The sequence below is a fragment of the Mytilus californianus genome, unplaced genomic scaffold (assembly GCF_021869535.1).
Source record: "Mytilus californianus isolate M0D057914Y unplaced genomic scaffold, xbMytCali1.0.p SCAF_7, whole genome shotgun sequence".
Taxonomy (NCBI): Eukaryota; Metazoa; Mollusca; class Bivalvia; order Mytilida; family Mytilidae; genus Mytilus; species Mytilus californianus.
In genome coordinates this window covers 68,753,905-68,776,421 of record NW_026262723.1, presented here as the reverse complement: position 1 = coordinate 68,776,421, position 22,517 = coordinate 68,753,905, and the positions used below count along the sequence as shown (strand labels likewise).

General features: G+C 31.2%; 2 protein-coding genes across 2 annotated transcripts; both read right to left on the bottom strand.

The window, feature by feature from the left end:
• Window positions 1-2,152: 2,152 nt before the first annotated feature.
• Window positions 2,153-7,251, bottom strand: LOC127709972 (ubiquitin-like protein ATG12). Its single transcript, XM_052215685.1, has 4 exons — window positions 7,080-7,251; window positions 4,152-4,288; window positions 3,417-3,479; window positions 2,153-2,874 (listed from the first exon to the last, which is right to left on the bottom strand). Exons 1-4 carry the CDS (start codon window positions 7,213-7,215, stop codon window positions 2,815-2,817), a joined length of 396 nt encoding a protein of 131 aa, XP_052071645.1. The 5' UTR covers window positions 7,216-7,251; the 3' UTR covers window positions 2,153-2,814.
• Window positions 7,252-10,149: 2,898 nt separating this feature from the next.
• LOC127709970 (charged multivesicular body protein 6-A-like) lies at window positions 10,150-22,481 on the bottom strand. Its single transcript, XM_052215677.1, has 8 exons — window positions 22,313-22,481; window positions 21,750-21,859; window positions 20,298-20,385; window positions 19,561-19,647; window positions 15,819-15,884; window positions 12,916-12,996; window positions 12,337-12,400; window positions 10,150-11,805 (listed from the first exon to the last, which is right to left on the bottom strand). The coding sequence occupies exons 1-8, from the start codon at window positions 22,388-22,390 to the stop codon at window positions 11,759-11,761; spliced, it is 621 nt and encodes a 206-aa protein (XP_052071637.1). The 5' UTR covers window positions 22,391-22,481; the 3' UTR covers window positions 10,150-11,758.
• Between the last annotated feature and the right edge of the window lie 36 nt (window positions 22,482-22,517).

Below are 22,517 nucleotides of genomic sequence, written 5' to 3'. Positions count from 1 at the left end.
TCCAGTCTTTGCTCTTACTCCTTAATGCTGTGTGCTTAGTGGAGAAGCAGTAAATACCAATTTTAAAGTATATGGTAAAACATAATAAAACACAAAACTTAACATTGACCAATTAACCTGAAAATGAGGTCAAGGTCAGATTATACCTGCTAGACAGACATGTTAACATTTCAATCATTCCATACACCAAATATAGTTTATCTATTGCATTTAGTTCTTGAAAAGCAGACCAAAACACAAAAACTTTTGATCAACAATTATAAGTCAAAGTACGGCCTTTAACACGGAGCCTTAGCTCACACCGAACAGCAAGCTATAAAGGGTCCCAAAATGACTTGTGTAAGTCAAGGTCAGATGAAAACTGCCAAACTGACATGTTCCCATTACAATCATTCCATACACCACATATAGTTGACCTACTGCTTACAGTATCTGAAAAACAAACCTAATCATGCAACTTTAACCTTGATCACTGATCCACGAAATGAGGTCGTGGCCAGATGAACCCTGTCTGCAGGACATGTAGACATTGCAAGGAACCCATATACCAAACATTGTAATCCTATCACTAAGTGAGAAATTCACACAACGGTAATAAGCTCAGAACATAAAGACCGCTTAAAGAAAATTACAAATTGGAAACCTATTTATTGTTAAATATTGACAGAAAAGTAATAGGGCATTTTGCCAAAATTCGCATAAGTAATAGTGTTCTTAAAATTGAACAAGGACGACACACTAAAACACCTGTAGAAGAAAGAATTTGTCCCTTGTGTCTTATAGAAGTAGAAGATGAATTTCATTTCACTATAATATGTACAAAACTAAACACAATTAGAGAACAATTATTTTCCAAAATTAGTGAAATAGTTCCCTCTTTTTTAAATATGACTAATGAAGCAAGATTTAAATTTTTGTATACCTGTGGTGAGACTGATATAATTAAAATTATTGTAAAATTCATAAGCACCATGTATAATTCTAGAAATGCTTTATTGAGTACTTAATAACTTTGTGGTACCACCTCCTCAGCAGAGATTATATACATTCATTTATTATTGTAACAATATTTTCTTTTAATAATGGAGGGGATATACATTTATATATATAATGTTTATGAATGTGGTCAGATTTTGTTTATGTTTATGTATAGTCAATGTTTATTGTCTTGGTAACAATCCTATAATTTTGGATTTTGAACCAATAAAATGATTTATCTATCTTATCTCACAACAAAAAAACTTAATTTTTTTTCAATCAGTCGCTGAACCATGATAATGAGGTCAAGGACAATGGACATATGACAGACGGAAACCTCTTAACATAAGGTATCTGCATACAAGGTATGAAGCATCCACGTCTTCTACCTTCTGAAATATAAAAGCTTTTTTACAAATACTTTTACAGATAGTAATCCTTATGTCTCGCATACTGTGACTCGTTGCAGTCGAAACAAAAATCATTTGGAAATCAAATAATTAAATGTAAAGACAAAATACACAAAATATTGACCTCAGAGTACTCTGAGTTTAATACTGAAAGCTAGTTCAGAGCCAATTACAACTAATAAATAAATCATGTTCTCCCAGGTCAAGTATAAATCGGAACACATCCAATGGATTTATTGTCAAGCCTATTCCATCTTCTATTTCATTTATAGACTTAACAGGAAAATATTTATATAGTGACACTTCTATAGTTCTATATCAACTAATTGAAAGTTTTTGGGTATGTTCCTGGTACAATTGTAGGAAATTAAACATATTTAGCAGTTTCTGTTTCAAGAAATCTGTAACCACTGAACACAGTCATTTTTATACCTCGGAACTGACAGTACATGCTTTCATTGGTCAATGATAATGTAGTCTTGAGTAGGCATGACTCCTATTTGTTGCTATATGGCAAAATGTTGTATACACAAATTCTTTTTTAATCCACCATGGGTGAAGAGAATGGGGAACAATCATAACCCTTGACTAGTGAAGATGTCATCACTATAACAAATTTGTAAATCCAACTGCACAAGTCCATTTTTACAAGAGTCAAGGATGATGCTTCCCACTTTTATAATTGGAATTACCGCTATAAATGTGTATGTCTGGCTGTTTTGTTTAAGGAATTCCGGTATATAGTTAATTAACAATTCAAAATGTTACTTTTACATGTATTTAATATTATAACATCTTACATTAATACAATTATCACAGTCATTCTTCTTCAAACAAACATAAACATCAATTCAAAAACAATTCAATATATGTAGCAGTCCCACTGCTGTAGTTAATATTTTGCTATCCTATTTTACTCATTTATGTTAATTATATAATTCTATCTGTACATAACCAAGACTGTCTGTCAACAATCCGTCAATTTTGTTTAATTCTTAAAATAATGTTTTAAATAAGTAGAATGAAATCCTTTAATCTATTCAGAATGTCTAGAAAATCAGACAGATGTTTTTTTGTGATAAAAATATTGAAACTACTGGTAATGCAAAATGAAACAAGATTTTTTTTCACACATATATGTTAACTTTACAGAAATAAAATCGGGCAAAACAAAAAGTTCTAAAAGATCGATATTTTTTTTAATCTAATATATCAGAATTTGATTCTTGCTAAAAATACTATTTAAACTAACTTCTTTTTCAGCAACAAATCAGTTTAATACATGATATCAGTAAAATGAAACATGGTGGTCTTTCAGTTTAAAAGTATCCCATCAAGCTATTAATTTAATACAAGGTATATTGTCAATAAAATAATACGGAATGTCTTATTGCACTTTTGTTTTAATTTCTCCAGAAACCAGTTGTCATCCCCAGGCTTGTGTCTTACAATAGTGCAGTACTAATTTACCATCACTTCCAAAACACTAAAAAATAAAATCGATAGATTTTAGTAAAATACAAAGTAAAACAATGTAAAAAAATCATAGTGTCTCGTTCTTAGTGAACTTTGTATAAACAATAACAAATCTTCAAATTAATGCAACCTTTTATCTACTTACCATTGATGATATAATGGTTTTCTCATAGAATTTAACATTATAAAAAAATTATTTAAAAATTTTCTGCCCTCTCATTTGAAATTATCAATATCCTACCATGACTTCAGGCCTTGTGGTCATAAACTTTTGGAGTACTTTGATTTGAATTTGGAGTTTCATGCACAAATTTTTACTCAGAACACAGAGCAAAATTTTCCGACCATAGGCCCATCTAAAATTTGCTACACAATGTAAGTGCCTATTCATTACTATTGGCAGTTCTGTGATGATCCCCTTAGCATTATCCAGTTGAAGGGTTGTGCTATCGTAGGAATAAAAATTGCATACACATACCACAAACCAATTAGCTAGAGTGTCAAAGATCACAATATAACTTCCATTAGCAACGTAATTATACATCTACTTACATCAAATACACTGCCAACTTCTGTGTCTGGTGCAGGAGCAAATGATTGATTCACATAAAGAAACTGAAATAGAGCAAATACACTCATTTACTAATTCTTTAAGACATGTAATGGTGGATAAGGATAGCACAATGTTAACAATGTCTTAAGCCCAAACAATGATGATGGCACACACATTTCAAGATTTCCACATTATGTATACACATTGAGAACACGTTTGTAATGATAATTGAAGCTGATCTTATGAAGATAATTTTCTAGGGGAAACACATTTTTTTTCAATTTCTTGTTAATAGTCATACTAAAGGAGTTAAAACTACATTAAACAGCAAATTATCAAAATTAAGAGTTAACTAAAAATTCTAGAATGAAGATAGATTTTAAATTAGAATTTCCACAGAGATTTTGTTATAAACTTGTGTGTATGGAATACGAAAAGCAGATCTACCATTCTGCAGTGTCTTACATTAAATTTATCTTTTTTAATGGTATTATTAGATTGACAATTCCAGAATGGTAACAGTACATCTACCATTATGGAATGGTAACAGTACATTGACCATTCTGGAATTGTAAAAATATATTAACCAATTTACTAAATCATCAGAACAAAATGATGAAAAAAATTAAACTTCTACATCATATGGTCTCTGGTGGAGACTTTTCTCATTGGCAACCATAGTGATACCATATCTTATTTCTATATAAAAAATAAAGCTTTCCATATAATCATACCATAGATTCTGTTGGTTCAAATTTAAGATATTTCTTTATAAATTCTGATATCCAGCTTACTCTCTTGTTTCTATCTACAGACCATTTCTTTTTCTTCATAATTGGAGCATCGCCTGCTGCCTTGAGGAGAACATCAACTGAAATGATATTTTTATATATTTTTAATTATTGTTATCTATAAAGCACACGGCTACACCTTTTGAAAATTAACATATTAAATGTTTGAAAAGGCAGCTTTGACTTCGTAAAATATGTTAATGAGTATTGTGTGGCTATATATATGATTTGTAACATGAATGGGCAATGACACGTTAAAGGTTAAATTCTGACCAATGAAACTTAACTGTACTTTTTGTGAATTAAATAAGGGAATAAAATAGCAGTGTGCTTACTTTTACAAAACGTCTCTTATTTTCAGAAAATGATCACATGGATCAGATTTCCAGTAGAATTTGTTTTTCTGATACATATACATGTCATCTTTGCTGTGAGATTTTCATTAAAGTAAACAGACTGGAGATTTGTTCTAAAGTATACATGAATACAAAGTAATGAATAGAAATAACTTAAAACCAATAGATATAGGTTTCAATGATACAATTTGTGCAAGAGTTACTTCCTATTTGTCATCATGTTGAAGGTCTATGTGCATTCATAAATCAGCCAAATTTAACTGGTTGAAGTAGGTCATCACACATCATGGGTTGAATTGTAACTTATTTAAACGTTACTAATGAGTAATGATTCAATCTAAAAATACTACTATAAATAATTCAAACAAAGTATGAAGAAGTACTTGACACAGTCCTGATAAGATTCTGTTTTCTGCAATGTATTATTTTGATTTGTATACTTTTTTATTTTATTTTGATTTTATTTTTTGTTGTTGATTTTTTACTACATGTACATGTACCTCTTGAACAGTTCTATCTCTAATCATGTTTATAATAATACATTGAACTACTTGACTGTAAATTAACTATGTGTAAATATCTGTTTTTGATTGTATTGTAATTTGTATGCGAGGGCCTCAGGGAAGATTAGTTTGTTGTAACTAACTGTGTTTACCCTCTTTAAATGAAGAATTTATTTTTATTATTATTGTAAAAGGTCCAGTAACAACAACACTTTACTGAATGCTCCAGTAATTTATTGAGATCGACATGTTTCGGTGGCTAGGCCACCGTCATCAGGATAGAAAACAATACATAAAATCATGCTGAGGTACAAAATCGGGTTGAGAAAATTAAAACGTCACAATGTTGCTATGGTGAGTAACGTTATAAATAGCAATTGAAAGAGAAAGTGAAAGTAAGTATATATGGAAATCAACTATTAAAATAAAATAAAATAAAATAAAAATACAGTGTTTTTGTTGTTAAAATGTTTGTTAAAATTGTTCTGCCATCATGTGTTAGCATTCTTGCACAGTGGAACGAATTATACAATAAATTATTGTCAGTTGTGTTCTGTGTAAACTTTGTGTTCAATTAACGTCGTTATTATTATGTTTTATTAACGCAAATCCATCAATGTAAAAACTTTTCAAAGGTATCCATGACTTCAGAATTGAACCAATATTGTTAAAAATCTCTTTTAAGAACTAGTTCCATTGCGTTTATCAAAAGAAAAGTTTCTTCTCGGACCAACGTTTTTTTTTATGCAACTATTTTCCGATATTTTCCTTCCGACTTTCGACTTTTACTTCCATGTACAAATATGTTTTAACAATAAGTTCATTGATATTACTTTCGTCAATAAATAATCTTGACAAACATAATGTTTGAATCTATCGATGTCAGTGATCAATATTGATTCACAGTTGAAAGGCGCAATGATAAACATTGCAAATCCTGTTTCATGTCATCCATTTGGAACATTGTCTGGGGAATCCCCGTGGTTCCCGCTTTAAAAGTCTTCTGTTCGCAGTTTTGCTAGAATGTTTCTATTTCCATCTATTATATCTTCTGTTCTCGTCCAAATCATTTAAATTGGCCACCGCTGTTACATCGTTATCATTGAAATACTTCTGAACGTGTTGGCCATCACTCCAAACAATTTCCGCCATTTTGTTACTTTTTTCATCTAAATTTTTCACTTTCGGTTTCATTGCTTATACCTGATTTAAAGTCAAAAGAAACTTGAAAGTACGCCGAATTTTAACCAATCAGAATCCATACAAGTCTAAACTGCCGCAAGCTCATGAATATTGACTCTGCCCATTCCATGGTAACTGTGTAAACAATAGTCGCGTGTAGCAGTTGCGGACTGCTTTATTGGAACGACAATAGTCGCGCGTAGCAGTCTAAGGGTTAACGTATGTTTCTAAAATTAATTATGTTTTCCTCGCTAAATAACATGAATAATAAATAAAAGAAGAACTTGTCTGAGGACACGTATGCTCCTGATCAAACTTGGCAATTTTTCCAATTCACAAAGGGGCAGAACTCTAGAACGGTAAGTGACTAGCTGCCCAAATTCATGCTGTGTCTGCGAGTTTGAGTTCTTAGCATATCTTAATTTAAGTTGGAGTGCGGAAAAGAAAAAAAATGCAATTTTCCAAGTTATAATAGGGCATAACTCTAGGAAAGTAAAACTTCGAACTCTGTCTGCAAGGTTTGGTTCTAAGCATTGTGTATGAGTTTCAAAAAATTGCATGAGGCAAACTTAAGTAAGAATGCGGAAACAAACATGGGACGGACAGAAGTACAGACGGTCAAGGATAACACTTAATGCCCCCTTCGCCTTCGACAGGGGCATAAAAAACATGGCCGAAGCGAATTTCCTAAGTATGATCGAACTGACAGTTTGGCCGAAACGACTGTGGTCGAACTGGCAGTGTGGCTGAAACGTCTTGCATCATTTTTCACAAATTATATATAATTTACAGAACTGCTAAGAATTTGATGGTAAATTAATTGGTTTTACTTTTTGATTTGGACGAATGTGTAGGGCTTTCATTGGTTGGGCTCTGAACAGTCTTGGCATTCGTATTTGGCGATGATTCTGACGGTTTTTCGTCAGTTTCTGTTTTATTTTCCTCAGAGGTATTGTTGTCAGCCATAGTTGGGTCTCTCGGGGGTTAAGCTTGCAGACTGTGGACAGTCCAAAGAACTACCGAATGATTGATAAAGCTAGTGACACGAAATTAATTGGTAACAAGAACGCACAATAATGCACTTAATATTTTTTATGAAAATGCATGATTTTTGTTTTCATTCAATTATCTCATGATATTTTAAAAGATATATAGAAAATAGATTGTGTTATAAGGGGATCTTGCTGGCAGTAATAAATATGAATAGTTTTGCTGTGTATGTACTGGTACATGTACAGCTTTGAAGCACAAAATAATTGAGTACAACTTTGTTGAATGAAATAAATTAATCTTCTGCCCACAAAAATCCTCCTTCATCCTTTAAATTGTTTGTCATGGTCACATCATCTTAATTTCAAATTATCTTAATAGATGTGACATGTGCATACAGCTCTTTTAAACAGTGAGTCTCTTAAATTTTCTCATCTTAAGAAAAAATAGCCTTTCAATTCTACTGCATATTTTAAGAAATAGGGAACTATATCTTTAACTAAGATAGGAAATAAGTGTATTGTATTTTAAGCATGACGTACATAAAACATGTTATCTGTCACAAACTTGAGTTAACCTAGGGTTGATGAGGGGGTGCCTAAGGTAAACAGATATTTGCCATAGTAAAACCAAGTCTTACATAGGCCAAGCTTTAAATACAATACAGTTATCTTTATTCAAATGTAAATTAACTAAAACATTCCATTTAAGTCATTATTTTGGTGTCAAATTCATAAATCAAAATTTCTGCTAAACATTTTCTGCAGTCTTAATGGCACCACAATATTCTGACATCATAGGTACACTTTCAGTGTCAATGTAAACAATGCAAGATTTTATGATTTGTGTATACTTCAGACTGAAATAAAATTTCACAAAAAGGTGATTTTCAGGCGAGAAATGAAATTATTTTGTTTATCATTGAAGAAATTGCATACAAATAAAATCTGGATTTTGAAATGGCGTATTCTCTAAGTTACAGACAGGTTAACGGTGGAACTTATTCCTAAAAATATATGATGTCGTCCAATCAAAATATTCATGAATTGAATTAGAATGCTAGTTTATCATTTTTTACTTTGATTAACAGCAGTTAAGTTACCAGTGTTTAAACTCATGTTCATCCAAGGGAACTGCTAAAATCTTAGTGGATTAGGGAGCTACCATTTGATTTTTATGGGGGGAGGCGGCTAGGATGAAATTTGAAAAAAAAGGCATGACAGGAATTTTGAGTAAAAAAAAAAGGCAGGATTGAGCAACTTGGCAAAAAAAAAAGGCAGGATGACAATTTATGTAAAAAAAGTCACGAATAAACTAATAAAAAAAAAGGCAGGACCAAATAGAGTGAAAAATAAAAAGGCAGGACAGAGATTACAACTAAAAAAAATTGCAGGACAAAATTTTTCAGCCTAGACCCCCCCATAAAAATCAAATGGTAGCTCCCTTATGGATACTTTGTAACCTCTGGTGAAAACATACTTCAATAGTGGGTCTTTTTGGGGTCTAAGCGTGATGCAGGATTGGCCGATTTTTTTGGTAAGCGTGAAACATGAAAGGTCAAATCATTTTGCGTGAAAACAGGAAATGAAGTCCGGCCGGACACATGAAATAACAAGCACTATTATTACAACGATAAGCGGGATACAGGATTCTGACAAAACAATAAGCGTGATCTGGGATCAGACCCCCTCAATACTTCAATTCTTCTCATCACAGTCCACAGACAGATTAGGGCTTTCAAACAGTAGTTTCTAGATAATGCAGCTGAAGATGAAGCGTTTTCTGTCCCCATTTGCACTTGGTTCCAAACAATCATGTTGATTTAACTTTTGTTATCTCATACCCAGCTCTCTCTTGGACTCATCCTATGGGATTTTTAAGATTCAGATCAGCTGGTATATTGCAAAACTTAACTGAACAAAGCACAGTCTTTAGTCCAAAAATGTGTATGGAAAAATGTTTAAGTAATAAGCTGTTAACACTATGAACTATATTCTTAGAGAACAAAAATCAACTGACATTAATTGTGTTTGCAGACCAGTGCAATTTGAGAATGACATATGACCTAAACAAACAGATTCAAAGGGAGATAATTCATGCTATTTTTGGTGGTTACATGACTGTGCCAGGAAACATTTACCCAGTAAACAAGTAAAACACTACAAAGGAGATACACAATTTATACTCCTTTTTATCTATTGATTTCATGTGTTTCAAATGAAACTTTTGAGAAAATATCATAGTTCACTCAAATAGTGCTGCCTATGACATTTAAAGTGAAGTGAGAAAAAGAAAACATGTAAAAGTAACTGTGTTAGCTTACTAAAGATCATGTGAAGGATATATACACTCTATATATATACATGTATATAAAAACCACAAATTGTTTACAGCAACTGATAATCCCTGCAAAGTATGAGTTCCGTTTTTCAATTTGATCAAGAACGAGCAGTTTACATTGATTTACCACTGACATGATTTTATATATCAAATGTAGAACTAGGAAGATAAGATTTTCATTGCCACAAAATATGATGAAAATTGTCAGATCATCTTTCTATGAGTATCAAACTGATTTCAGGTTGTGAGATTTTTAAGAATATTATCAATAATAACTTGTGTAAAATTATTTTCCATTATATGATGCATTGGATATTGAAACCGCATCAAAATATTTACATTGTATTTGAAAAAGATCACTCAAAAAACATCAACACAACATAAAAGCCCTATTTATCAGGGATTGGGGACAACAAACAAACAACTAGGAAGATTCTGGCAATTCAAACGTAATTTTGGCTTGACAAATTTTGGACTAGCAAAATTTGAAAGCTAAGGCGTTGTTCATCTAAGGAATTACTTTTACCGGTAGCTTCATTTAGCATGAAGGATTCAAAATAAAAAACTACATAATAAAAAATATATTTTAATAAGATGTGTATATGTAAGATTACCACTAAAAAATGCCAACTTATAACAGAAAAGGTAAGAAACTAACACATTATTATATTTACATGTAAAACGATACATGATGATTAATGTAAGAAAACTACTGTCTAAGTTGTATGTAAATCACAAAATCAATGGACAAACAGATTTCTGTTATTTATAGCATCATCAGTAGAGCCTTTTCATTTTAAATAAGCTCCCATTTAGGCAGTTTGATCATCAATTTGACCATTTCATTTCTCTAAACCATTATTAAACCCCAAAACCTGAGTATCAAACTCCTAATTTTGCTGTTCAATATTTAACACAACACTGTTTTTAGGAACCTGATGTTGATTTGATTTTTTCTTGGAAACGTCATTTGAAAATTAGCTATCAAAATAAAACCAAATTAAATGTTATGTAACCACAGCTCAATACTGATTATACCGTATCGTTGTCTCTCAGAGCTTATATACTTATATTATGCATTATCCTTAAAGATACTTAAAGTACATATGGAAAATTATCAATAATAATTCCTCCTGCATGAAAGTCTTTTTATAAAATGTTTATTTTAAACATTTGGAACTATTCATCGATTGTTTTCCTGTCAAACTTGTTTCATTATGGAATCCCATCATAACGAAAATATATTATACAGGCTTCATTTGGAATTAATCTGCTTTAATTTACAGTAGCAAATATCATAACACACAATGTATTAATTATTTAATTACTTCAATTTCTTACATCAAATTTCTTCTGAATGCATATAAAGATTTACAAGCAAATTAAAATTGTTTTTGTTTATCTTTTTTCAATATATAAAAAGACAAAAAAATATATTCCTAAAATTTACCTTCATATTTGACAATAAAAAAATGTGCAGTCATCAGAAATCATTCAAAATTTTGTACCATACATTGTACCATTAGGAAAGTAAGAAACCATCTTACATGGTGACACTAACAAAATTTCATACATATACTAATATTAAATTTAATACTTTCAGAAAATTAAGTATTTGAAACATTTTTGGGGTAAAATATTGAAAAAATTAAACAAAATGATCGAGTAAAACAAACTGTCAAATTTCATTTAGCATATCTTTTTCCATAAAATTATGCAGACTATTCAAATAATGTAAAGTCCAAAAATAATTATCAAATTTCCCATATATCTTATAATATAACACAAACATGTCTATCGGTCTATTTCTAAATTTGTTCACCCATATCTATTGATGATGTTGAAAGTTAATGATCATTTATTTTTTAAACTCTAATTACAGCAGTGAAACTTACCAACAATTTATTTTTACATGAAATACCATAATGCGAAAATAACTGTTATGATTTTAGATGAAACTATCTGTCTCAAGTTATAATGACAAACTTTCAAATCAAATTTAATATGGTTAAATAAATAAGTCTTTGATTATCCATTTTCCAGAATTCTTAGAAAAAAAATTCTGTAGTGCAGTAATTTCTATTCTCAGTGTGACTACTAGTGATCTTTTTCATTCCATTTCATAGTTTTTGTATATAGGTTATAGTTTTAAAGACAATACACTATGTTTGTCCATGTGTCATGATGCAAGGGCTTCTGCTTGTCTCTTCTCTTTCCTGGGTTTGTCTACAAAATAAGAGTAATATGTTAAAACAGTCTTCCTTTATTGAATATTCTATATTTCCTTGTCTTTGGTTTCGTGTGGATAATTGTCTCATTGGCAATCACATCACATCTTATATTTATTTTTCTATATTATATGTGTCTTTTTCTGATACCATGCCCAAATGGCACTGACAGGCAGGTAAAATATCTTATATTGTAAAAGCAGCTGTTTTTACAAGTATAGTTAGCATCTAGGTTGAGAAAATAAAAAAATAGAATGGTAAATTTCTTCTTTTGCTACCATACCATGACCACATTTGTAGGTACAATGCAATAGACACAAATTATCTCCCATTTATAACTGTTTATATAAATCTTTTTTTATAACTCTTCCATGACTAAAACAGATATAAATTCAAAAAGTGGGATTTTTTCCCATATTTTTTTCTGACAGTGAATTGCCACTTGTATGATCAATAGAATTATAGATTAGCTATACATGTATCATATCAGCATGAAAATATTGGCTACAATGCATATTGATTTCTTTACCTTTCCTTTTATCTTCAGGAAGTTCATCGTCTGGTACTTCAGGTAGTTCATCTGTTACTTCAGCCTAAGAAAAAAAATGTAGACTTAATCTTGGAATTTCTGACTATTTATGATATCGCTTCACAAATGTCTGGAATGCATTAATAAATTACCAGATATGTTTGGTGAAGGGTTCTACATGTTTCTTCATTGATTCTTTTTCTATACTTTTTTTCTGCCTATAAAAATCAATTACCGTACCAACTCTCAACCCCTCATCATTTGAAAGGTGTTTTCCTTACATGCACTTTGTTAAGGAGTTGACCTTTTGGCTTTGACATTTGACCTGTAATCCTCTTCTCATTGCAATTTTTTGTTCTAAGTTTGACAAAAATTTTCTATATCTATGAAGAAAATTATTTTTTTTGGTGTCTGTAATATGAATTAGCAAATTGCCCACTATGCATTCTAGTTTGTCCTTTTCTACAACTTTCCTGCTAATTGTGCTCTCCTTTTATTTTTTTCAAATGTCAGATTATGAATGAGTTTAATTGTTAGCAATACTGTAAAGAACAAAATTTTGAAACTCCCAAATGTTACCTGTACAATAGCATCTAGTTCTGCTAATACATCATCTTCATCTTGTGCTGTAAGTCCTCCTGATAACAGATCATCTATTTCCTACAATGATTACCGAAACACTATTATAACCAAAAAACAAATATACTTTTTTTACTATATAAATCAATGAGATAATAACAACTCACAACAGAGCCTATGACTCAAATGTTAATTTTGCTTAAAATCTATGAATGCAATGAGAATATTTCAAGTCTCCAGAGAGAGAAAAAAAACGCCCCAAAAAGTCATATCGTTCTTCAAGGGCAACTAGAGGCTCTAAAGAGCCTGTGTAGCTAACCTTCAACAATGAACACTGTCCAACATTTTGGACTAGAATAGAATTCATAACAAAAATCTGTTTATTGTTGATATTGTATTGTTGATCATTTTTCTGTTAACAGTTTCTCTCTATCTTCTTTAATTTTTGCCCAAAAATAGAAAATGGTAAAACAATTGTCATTTAAGGGCAATCACTCCTATCAAGAGTCTACTAACAATTTCTGCAAAATCTAATTTATTTGTAGATTTTGTCTTGCTGATAATTTTTGTTATTTTAAGTGTCTATCTTTTATAGTTTGCAAAATAAAAGACAAAAACGCAAAAAATTGGAAAAAATTGTCATTAAAAACCAAGAACTCAAATAGGAGTCAACTGACAATTTCAGCCATTGACTGATTTGTAGGATCTTATCTTGCTGATCATTTTTGCTATAAAAAGTGTCTATCTATTATAATTTTCAAGATAATAGACAAAAACACTAAAAATGGGTAAAAATTGTCATTAAAGTGTAATAAATCCAATATGGAGTCGACTGGCAATTTCAGCCTTGTTGATTTATTTGTAGATCTTGTCTTGCTGATTATTTTTGCTTAAATAACTTTTTATCTATCTATCAAAGTTGTTAAAATCATGAAGATATAAGACTAATCACAAAAAATGGGTAAAAAATCGTCATTAAAGGGCAATAACTCAAATAAGGAGTTGACTGACCATTTTGGCTATGTTGGCTTATTTGTAGATCTTGTCTTGCAGTTTTGAAAATAATGGGCAAAAACTCTAAAAATGGGTAAAAATCGTCATTAAAGAGCAATATCTACAATAAGGAGTCATCTACCAATTTCAAACATCTGACTTATTTTTAGATATTGTCTTACTGATCATATTTGAATATTTCAGTTTCAATCCATCTATTATTCTTTTTGAGATATAAGACCAAAAGCAAAAAAATAAAATGCTTCGCTGAGCGCAGCCTGATACGACCCCAGAGGGTGATCCCTGAACAGTTGGGGCAAGTTTGGACACAATATTCAAGCTTGATACTGTCTGAATTTGGATTGTGATCAAATTTTTGACATAATATAGGTTTCTGACACAAAATAAATGTGGTCAAAGATCTTAAAAATCTATTGCGCAATACTGTGCTATTTTGCAATACTTTCAATTGAAGATTTCTTCTTGAAACTTTTCAAAAAATTTGAAATTTCAAAAATTTTGAAGAAAAAAAATTTGGGAAAAAAATCCCCCTCCCAATCTTTTTGACCCCCCCTTGGAGTAATTACCCCCAAACTCAATCCCAGCCTTTCCTTTGAGGTATGGAACCTTGTAGTACAATTTTAACACTTAAACACAAGTTATTGTCTGGAAACTAGAAAAATGCTTGTTTTTGGCCCCTTTTTTGCCCCTTATTCCTGCATGTTTGGGGCAATTACACCCAAACTCAATCCCAGCCTCCCCTTTGTGATATGGAACCTTGAGGTACAATTTCGGTGAGATCCATACACTTACACACAAGTTATTGTCCGGAAACTACAAAAATGCTTGTTTTTGGCCCCTTTTTGGCCCCTAATTCCTACACCGTAGGTACCATAACCCCCAAAATTAATCCCAACCTTCCTGTTGTGGTATTAAACCTTCTTGTAAAATTTCATAGAGATCCATTCACTTATACTTAAGTAATTGTCTGGAAACCAAATGTGTCTTTGGACGACTACGACGCCGACTACAACGCTGATGCCGACGACAAGATCATAGCATTATACGAACCCAAAAAACTTTTTTGCGGTTATATAAAAGGGTAAAAATCGTCATTAAAGGGCAATAACTCCAACAAGTAGTTGTTGGACAATTAAACCTGTACAATGTACACTTACTTGTAGATCTTGTTTTGTTAATCGTTTTTGTTATTTAAAGTTTCTCATATAATTTTTAAGATAATTGGCAAAATTGAAAAAAAAATGGTAAAGTTTGTCATTTAAGGGCAATAACTCCTATAAAATGTTGTCTGACAGTTTTGGTTGAAAAGACAATAGGTTAAGATCTCTGACTCATCATTCTGAAATTTTTGTTTCAGTAAAATTTTCTCTATTCATAGCGGATTTTCAAAGATAATAGACAAAACTTGCATTTTACCCCAATGTTCTAGGTTAAGCTATGTCGGCCATGTTGGTTGGAGGACAGGTTCATCGGACAAGAGTCAATTGAAACTTCCCCCATATTGATTAATAAAGGACTAAATTTTTAAAAAAAAATGCCTAAAAAGTATTTTTTCAAAGGCAATAACTCCTGTATGGAGTAGAATTTGGATTATGGCCATTTCACCTATTCGTAGATCTTTTAATGCTGATCATTTTGCTGTTCACAGTTTCTATAAATCTACTTTAGTTTCTCTTAATTTCTTTTAGTTTTAATTTTAATCATTATAGCATTAAAATTTAAAATGTGAGTTTTATTTTTGCGAAAGCTATTGTTGTAGTTTTCACAATCATAAAAACATCGAAAAAATTTCTGAATTAACAGTAACTAAAATCTTTTCAAAATAGCATGGCACATTAATTGCACTAATATGATATCATTATCCCACCTATACTAAAAACAGGACTTACTTGCTGGTATTCTATTCCTTCTCTGGTTTCATCCATTATCTTTTCAACATCTTCTAGCGACAGCAACTAAACAAAATTCATTATTGATAATATTTTTGTGATGGCATAGAAAAGTTTGATGACATGGTACTTTTGTGATGACATAGTATATTAGTGATGACATAGTATATTAGTGATGACATAGTATTTTTGTGATGACATATATGTATAAGGTATTACATTGTAATGAGGGTCAAATGTGAAGATACAACATAATTAATTCTATCAAAATGATGAACAATAATACTAAAGTTGTGCAAAATCTTAATGGCAGTAAAAACCTTTATTTTTCACAAAAGGAATATTAAAAAGTGATTTTTATCTTCTTTTTCTTTCTCAAATGACATTGTCTATAATTTTTCTACAATACAGTTTTTATAAATGTAACATTCATGGTTAAGTAGAAGAACTAGAGGCTCTAAAGAGCCTGTGTCGCTCACCTTGGTCTATGTGCATATTAAACAAAGGACACAGATGGATTCATGACAAAATTGTGTTTTGGTGATGGTGATGTGTTTGTAGATCTTACTTTACTGAACATTCTTGCTCCTTACTATTATCTCTATCTATAATGAACTTGGCCCGGTAGTTACAGTGGAAAATATTTTGTAAAAATTTATAAAATTGTAAAAAATTTATGAAAATTGTAAAAAATTTATGAAAATTGTAAAAAATTGACTATAAAGGGCAATAACTCCTTAAGGGGTCAATTGACAATTTTGGTCATTTGACTTATTTGTAGATCTAACTTTGCTGTACATTATTGCTGTTTACAGTTTATTTCTATCTATAATAATATTCAAGATAATAACCAAAAGCTGCAAAATTTTCTTAAAATTACCAATTCAGGGGCAGCAACCCAATAACCTGTTGCCTGATTGGTCTGAAAATTTCAGGGAAGATAGATCTTGACCTAATGAACAATTTTATCCTCATCAGATTTGCTCTAAATGCCTTGGTTTCAGAGATATGAGCCAAAAACTGCATTTTACCCTATGTACTATTTTTTAGCCATGTCGGCCATCTTGGTTCGCGGGCGGGGTCATCGGACACATTTTTTAAACTAAATACCCTAATGATGATTGTGGACAAGTTCGGTTAAATTTGTCTTAGTAGTTTCAAGGGAGAAGATTTTTGTAAAAGATTACAAAAATTTACGAAAAATGGTTAAAAATTGACTATAAAGGGCAATAACTCCTTAAGGGGTCAACTGACCATTTTGGTCAAGTTGACTTATTTGTAGATCTTACTTTGTTGAACATTATTGCTGTTTACAGTTTATCTCTATCTATAATAATATTCAAGATAATAACCAAAAACGGCAAAATTTCCTTAAAATTACCAATTCAGGGGCAGCAACCCAACAACGGGTTGTCTGATTCATCTGAAAATTTCAGGGCAGATAGATCTTGACCTGATAAACAATTTTACCCCATGTCAGATTTGCTCTAAATGCTTTGGTTTCAGAGATATAAGCCAAAATCTACATATTACCCCTATGTTCTATTTTTAGCCATGGCGGCCATCTTGGTTGGTTGGCCGGTCATGGGACACATTTTTTAAACTAGATACCCCAATGATGATTGTGGCCAAGTTTGGTCAAATTTGGCCCAGTAGTTTCAGAGGAGAAGATTTTTGTAAAAGTTAACGACGACGGACGACAGACGCCAAGTGATGAGAACAGCTCACTTGGCCCTTTGGGCCAGGTGAGCTAAAAAGGCATTTGTAAAAGATTTTGGTCTGCTTGATATATGATGTTGACTGGTAATAATTTCATTTATTATATGACTATAAATTTTCTGTTTTCTCATTGGCTAAAAGCATAGGAAATGCTCTTTGATAAAACATTCTATTCACCACGGTAAAAATCAAGAAAGGTTAATATAAGATTTGGAACAGTGTCCGTGTACTTAAATATATATATTCCAAGGCAACGTCAATGACGTAGGTTTATGACGTCATGTAAATTACCGTTTTTTCTTCTTCTTGTTTTCGGTGTATTTTTTCTCTTTTTCTTGTTTTTTTTTTTTTTAGTAAACTGATTGAATATTTCAACTTATGAAAATTACCAACTGCAAAAGTGATGATATATTTAGTATAACAAGCATTCTGCGAGTATTGCAGGGCAATACATAGTCCCCTACTGGTTAAAAATTCATTGTATTGGAACAAAATTTGAACTTGATCTGTAACTTGTCATGATAAAACTATATACCAATTATCAAATCAATATCTTCAAGCATGACGAAAAAAAAGTGTGGAAAACTGATTATTTGAGTGAATTTTCTAAGTCCAAGGACCATACCTCTGCACAAAATCATCAGACTGGAACAAAATTCGAACTTGATCTGTAACTTGTCATGATAAAACAATACACCAAATATCAAATCAATATCTTCAAGCACAAAGAAAAAAGTGTGGAAAACTGATTTGCAGGACTGACGGATGGACAGACAGACGGACAGAGTGCAAACCTAAAGTCCTCTTCGACTTCGTTGGTATGGGACTAAAAATAGGGAGCAGTTTTAAAAATATATCGAGCAAAAACTAGAAAATTGGAAAGGATAAAAAGTCATATAATAAAAAAATTGTTGACTTTTGATTTCAGTTGATACAATGATTTGTCACCCCCAGAGATATGACATTCACCATCGGCCATTGTCCTCAGTGAATATCATATCTCTAGAGTTGATAAAACATTGTATCAACCTCATCAAAATCTAGTAATTGTATATTGTCCTACAAGTCATTTAATTTTTAAAGCCTTATGTAAACAAATATCAGACAAAAACAAAAGGACAAGATTAGATTGTATTAAAATAGCACATACAATACCATGACTCCATCATTTTTAGAAGTTCTGTCTGTTTGAAGAAAGTACATCATCAAGGATTAATTTTGTTTAGTATTTTTCTCATTACCTAACTAAAGAAGAATGCACTGTTATTGTACTAAGCATACTTCTGAATTTAATTCAAAGTATCAGAAAACAGGATGTACCGGTAGGTACACACATTTTACAAATCATCACTGTTCAGCTGCTGACCAAATATGAAGTGTTTCTGTTCAGTAGTATTGGAGAAATATGTGTCAAAATAATTAAAGGTTCATTTAACATATTGGAAAATACAAATGTATCAGCAAACAGGAAGTATAGGTATTTGACAGATCTGAAAAGTGCTCATCAAAGTCAAGCCACTGACCAAATATGAACTCAGGGTTCCCACTAAGGATTTTTGAAGGCGAGTCCAGGGACTCATCATTTTTTAGCCATGGCGAGTCCAGCAGTGAAAAGATGAAATTTTATTGATATATGATATAATTTTAGTCTCAATGAGCAAGCAAATGGCATCAAATTTAGATTATCTTTTAACTTTTGTTATAAAATGATGCTATATGTCCTTAGTTGATACAACATTTTACAATTTTGATGCACCTTTGGACTCACAAGTTTTGAAAATGATGAGTCCAGACAGATTTTGATGAGTCCAGGACTCATGGACTCGCCTTAGTGAGAACCCTGTGAAGTCTTTTCTGTTTAATAGTTTCTGAAAATGTGTGACGAAAAAATATTTGTTTGACAAATGCACGAACAGACAGACAAGGTGATTGTAATGTAATCCCAACTCCTAGAGTTGGAGTATAATTAAACTATGAGTAACCATGAATTATTTCATAATACTATTGTCTGTTTAATACATACCTGATGTAATTTCTTTAGGGATTCATTGCCGACTTTAAGTCCTTGTACAACCTGGCTTTCTACTTGAGCAAATTCTAAATCAGTCACCTGTAAAATGCAACACATATACATGTATCTATCAATCTTTACTTGCTTTTAAACTAATTAAGAATAGCAATTCAACATTCAGGAGAATCATGACACATTATGACATGTATATATATCGTATTGACCTAATTGAGTCAAAATCATTAAAACGTTACAAAAATAAAAATGCACCTCAAAGTGAGGAACATAATTATAATGTGTAAACAGAAAATCTCTGTTCAATGATATTTGACATGTTGCTGTATTTAAAAAAAATTCTCTGAGCTAAACTATTTGTGCTGTTTTAAGGAAAAGAGGATCATAGAATAAAGATGTAAAAACTATGGAGCTATTACATATTTGCAAAGAACTAAATTTCGAGAGAATTTCATAGTTGAAATTTAGTCCAAATTAGCAGTTTATAATTTTTAACATCCACACTATTACACTCTGGTGGATTGTTGTCACATTGGCAATCAGAACGCATCATCTTTTTTTATATTTTCTGGTACTTCATGCCAAGTAGAAAGCACCTGCAAAGTACAGGGTTCCAACTCACAACCTCATTGTTAACAGGCTACCGATACTGTAGATGAACTACTTAAACAATTCAGAGGCCCTTAAATCAAATACAATACACATGTTATTTCTGAGATTAATGCTTGTTATACCATTCTGTCAATGTTATCTAACTGTCCATCAGTCTTCTCAAGTAGTGACTCCTGGAACTTTTTCTTCCTTAACATCAACTTAGCTTTACTGTGAAAAGAAAGAAAATGAAAGGATACTGAAAAAAACCTGTCAATAAAATGCAACAAGTACAATGTAGGATCATCTTTGTTCTTTAAATAAATTTTTCAATATGATTAAAGTAGCATAATAGTAAATATATTTCAATGATTCATGTAAATATCCACCACAGAGTGTGAACAAAGACCCAAGTACTAAGTACTGTAAAAATGAAAAAATTTTGACACAAATTTGAATGTACATGTATTATACAGAGTGTATCAATGTGATTCAATGACTGTATAACTGTAAATGTTTCCATTTTTGCAACATAGTTGATGAAAATATACATATTCATGATAAAAATATTTCCTTTATTAGTTAAAAAAATAGTGAGTAATTTAATTGAAAATGAATTATGCTTAATATTTTTTTATTTTCAAGAGAACATTTCTCATGTTTTTGTTGATACCGGTGTCACGGAATAGAAGTTCTTTCATAATATAAGTTCCAAATGGAAACAATCTTATTAAAATAAGTTCACATCACTTGCTCCTCAACGACATATAAAAAATTGAGGAGCAAGTGATGTGAACTTATTTTAATAAGATTGAAATGGAAACAATATTCTGGAATATTATTTCCACTGGAATAAATATAACAGTAAATGTTCCTGACGGAATAAATGGTATAGAATATTTGTTCCAACAGGAACAGATATTATGACATTGTTTATAACAAAGTTTCCAGTGGAACTTCTGTTAGGCGGAACAAATATACGTTGACACCCTTTCTATTCTTTTTTTCTTACGGTTTTGAAGATACTGGAAACAATTGTGTGTTCATCCCAGAGGCTATGTTTGAATACAATGAAAAAAAATCAAGTTGCAGCTCCATTTAAATTTTTTCCATTGAATCTACATATGAAACAGAAGTCACTCATTGGAATTGGAAGAATATATTTAACCTTTACACTGCACTGGCCTTATAACAACATGAACCTTCCTCTAGCAGTAGGCTTAAAATTTTCACCAGTTGGTCAGTTGAAGAAATGAATTACAATTTAAACTTGTAAAAGTTTTTTGTCCAAATGGTATTTTCATAGGACTAATCCTGTTAAGCACATTAATATACCTGATCTTGATCCAGTTCCATATTTAACGTACTGTGAATTCATTTATCTTTGTGAGTACCAATTTTCTTTGTTTAGTAAAAACTTGCATTTTCTTGTACATTTGATTTCGTATTTTTGCCAAGATCTGCATACAAGCTTAAAGAAAATTTGTAATTTGTTGAACATTTAAATTTGTGGTCCCACTGTACCCACAAAATAGGCGAAAAATTGGTATCCAACAAATAAAAATGTAATAGTCAATCCACAGTATGATACTTACTCTTTCTTCCCATCATGCAGCAGCTGTTTAGCCACATTTCTGTCTTTCTCTATCTGTACATTGATCTTCTTTTGGTATTGCTTTAGTTTGTCCCTTTGTTGCTTTAATTGCTGAAAAATGAAGAAAAAAAATAATACTATTTTTCTCAAATTGTACAATTTTAATAGGTTGATAAGCTAATTACCAATATTACATAATTGGTGGATGTGAATTTTAATATAAACTGTCTTAAATAAATGTAATTTACAATTCTATTTATGAAAACAAATATTAACTGGCCTATTTAAGAAAAAGAAAAAAAACAGGTCAGGATTTAAACATCATTTTCCCTCCTGATGGTTTTACGTACCGTAGGTAAAATTATGATTTTTTTTGGATTTTGCCATATATCTAAAAAAAAAAAAAAACAGCAGTTCAGCTTATTAAAATTTAAATGATGGCAATCTTTTGAAGCTAACATTAAATTGATGATCACTGTGACACTGTTACTGATAATTTGAAACAATATCCTAAAACAAATTTCCAATCATTTTTTTTTTATTATTATATGTGCGGTGTTTTACCAATACTGCTTTGTCTTGTTCTGTAACTCTTGATTCTGTCTTTTTATCTTTGCCTTTTGAAGAAAACAGTCCTCCCATCTTTGATATATTCGTTTACATACACATAATTTCAGTTTAATAGAGCACTTTTCTGTTTGTGAAGTTTGACAGCACAACGCCTAGATTACGATGTAAGAATTTTTCTCATTGGATAAAACTGCAGTTT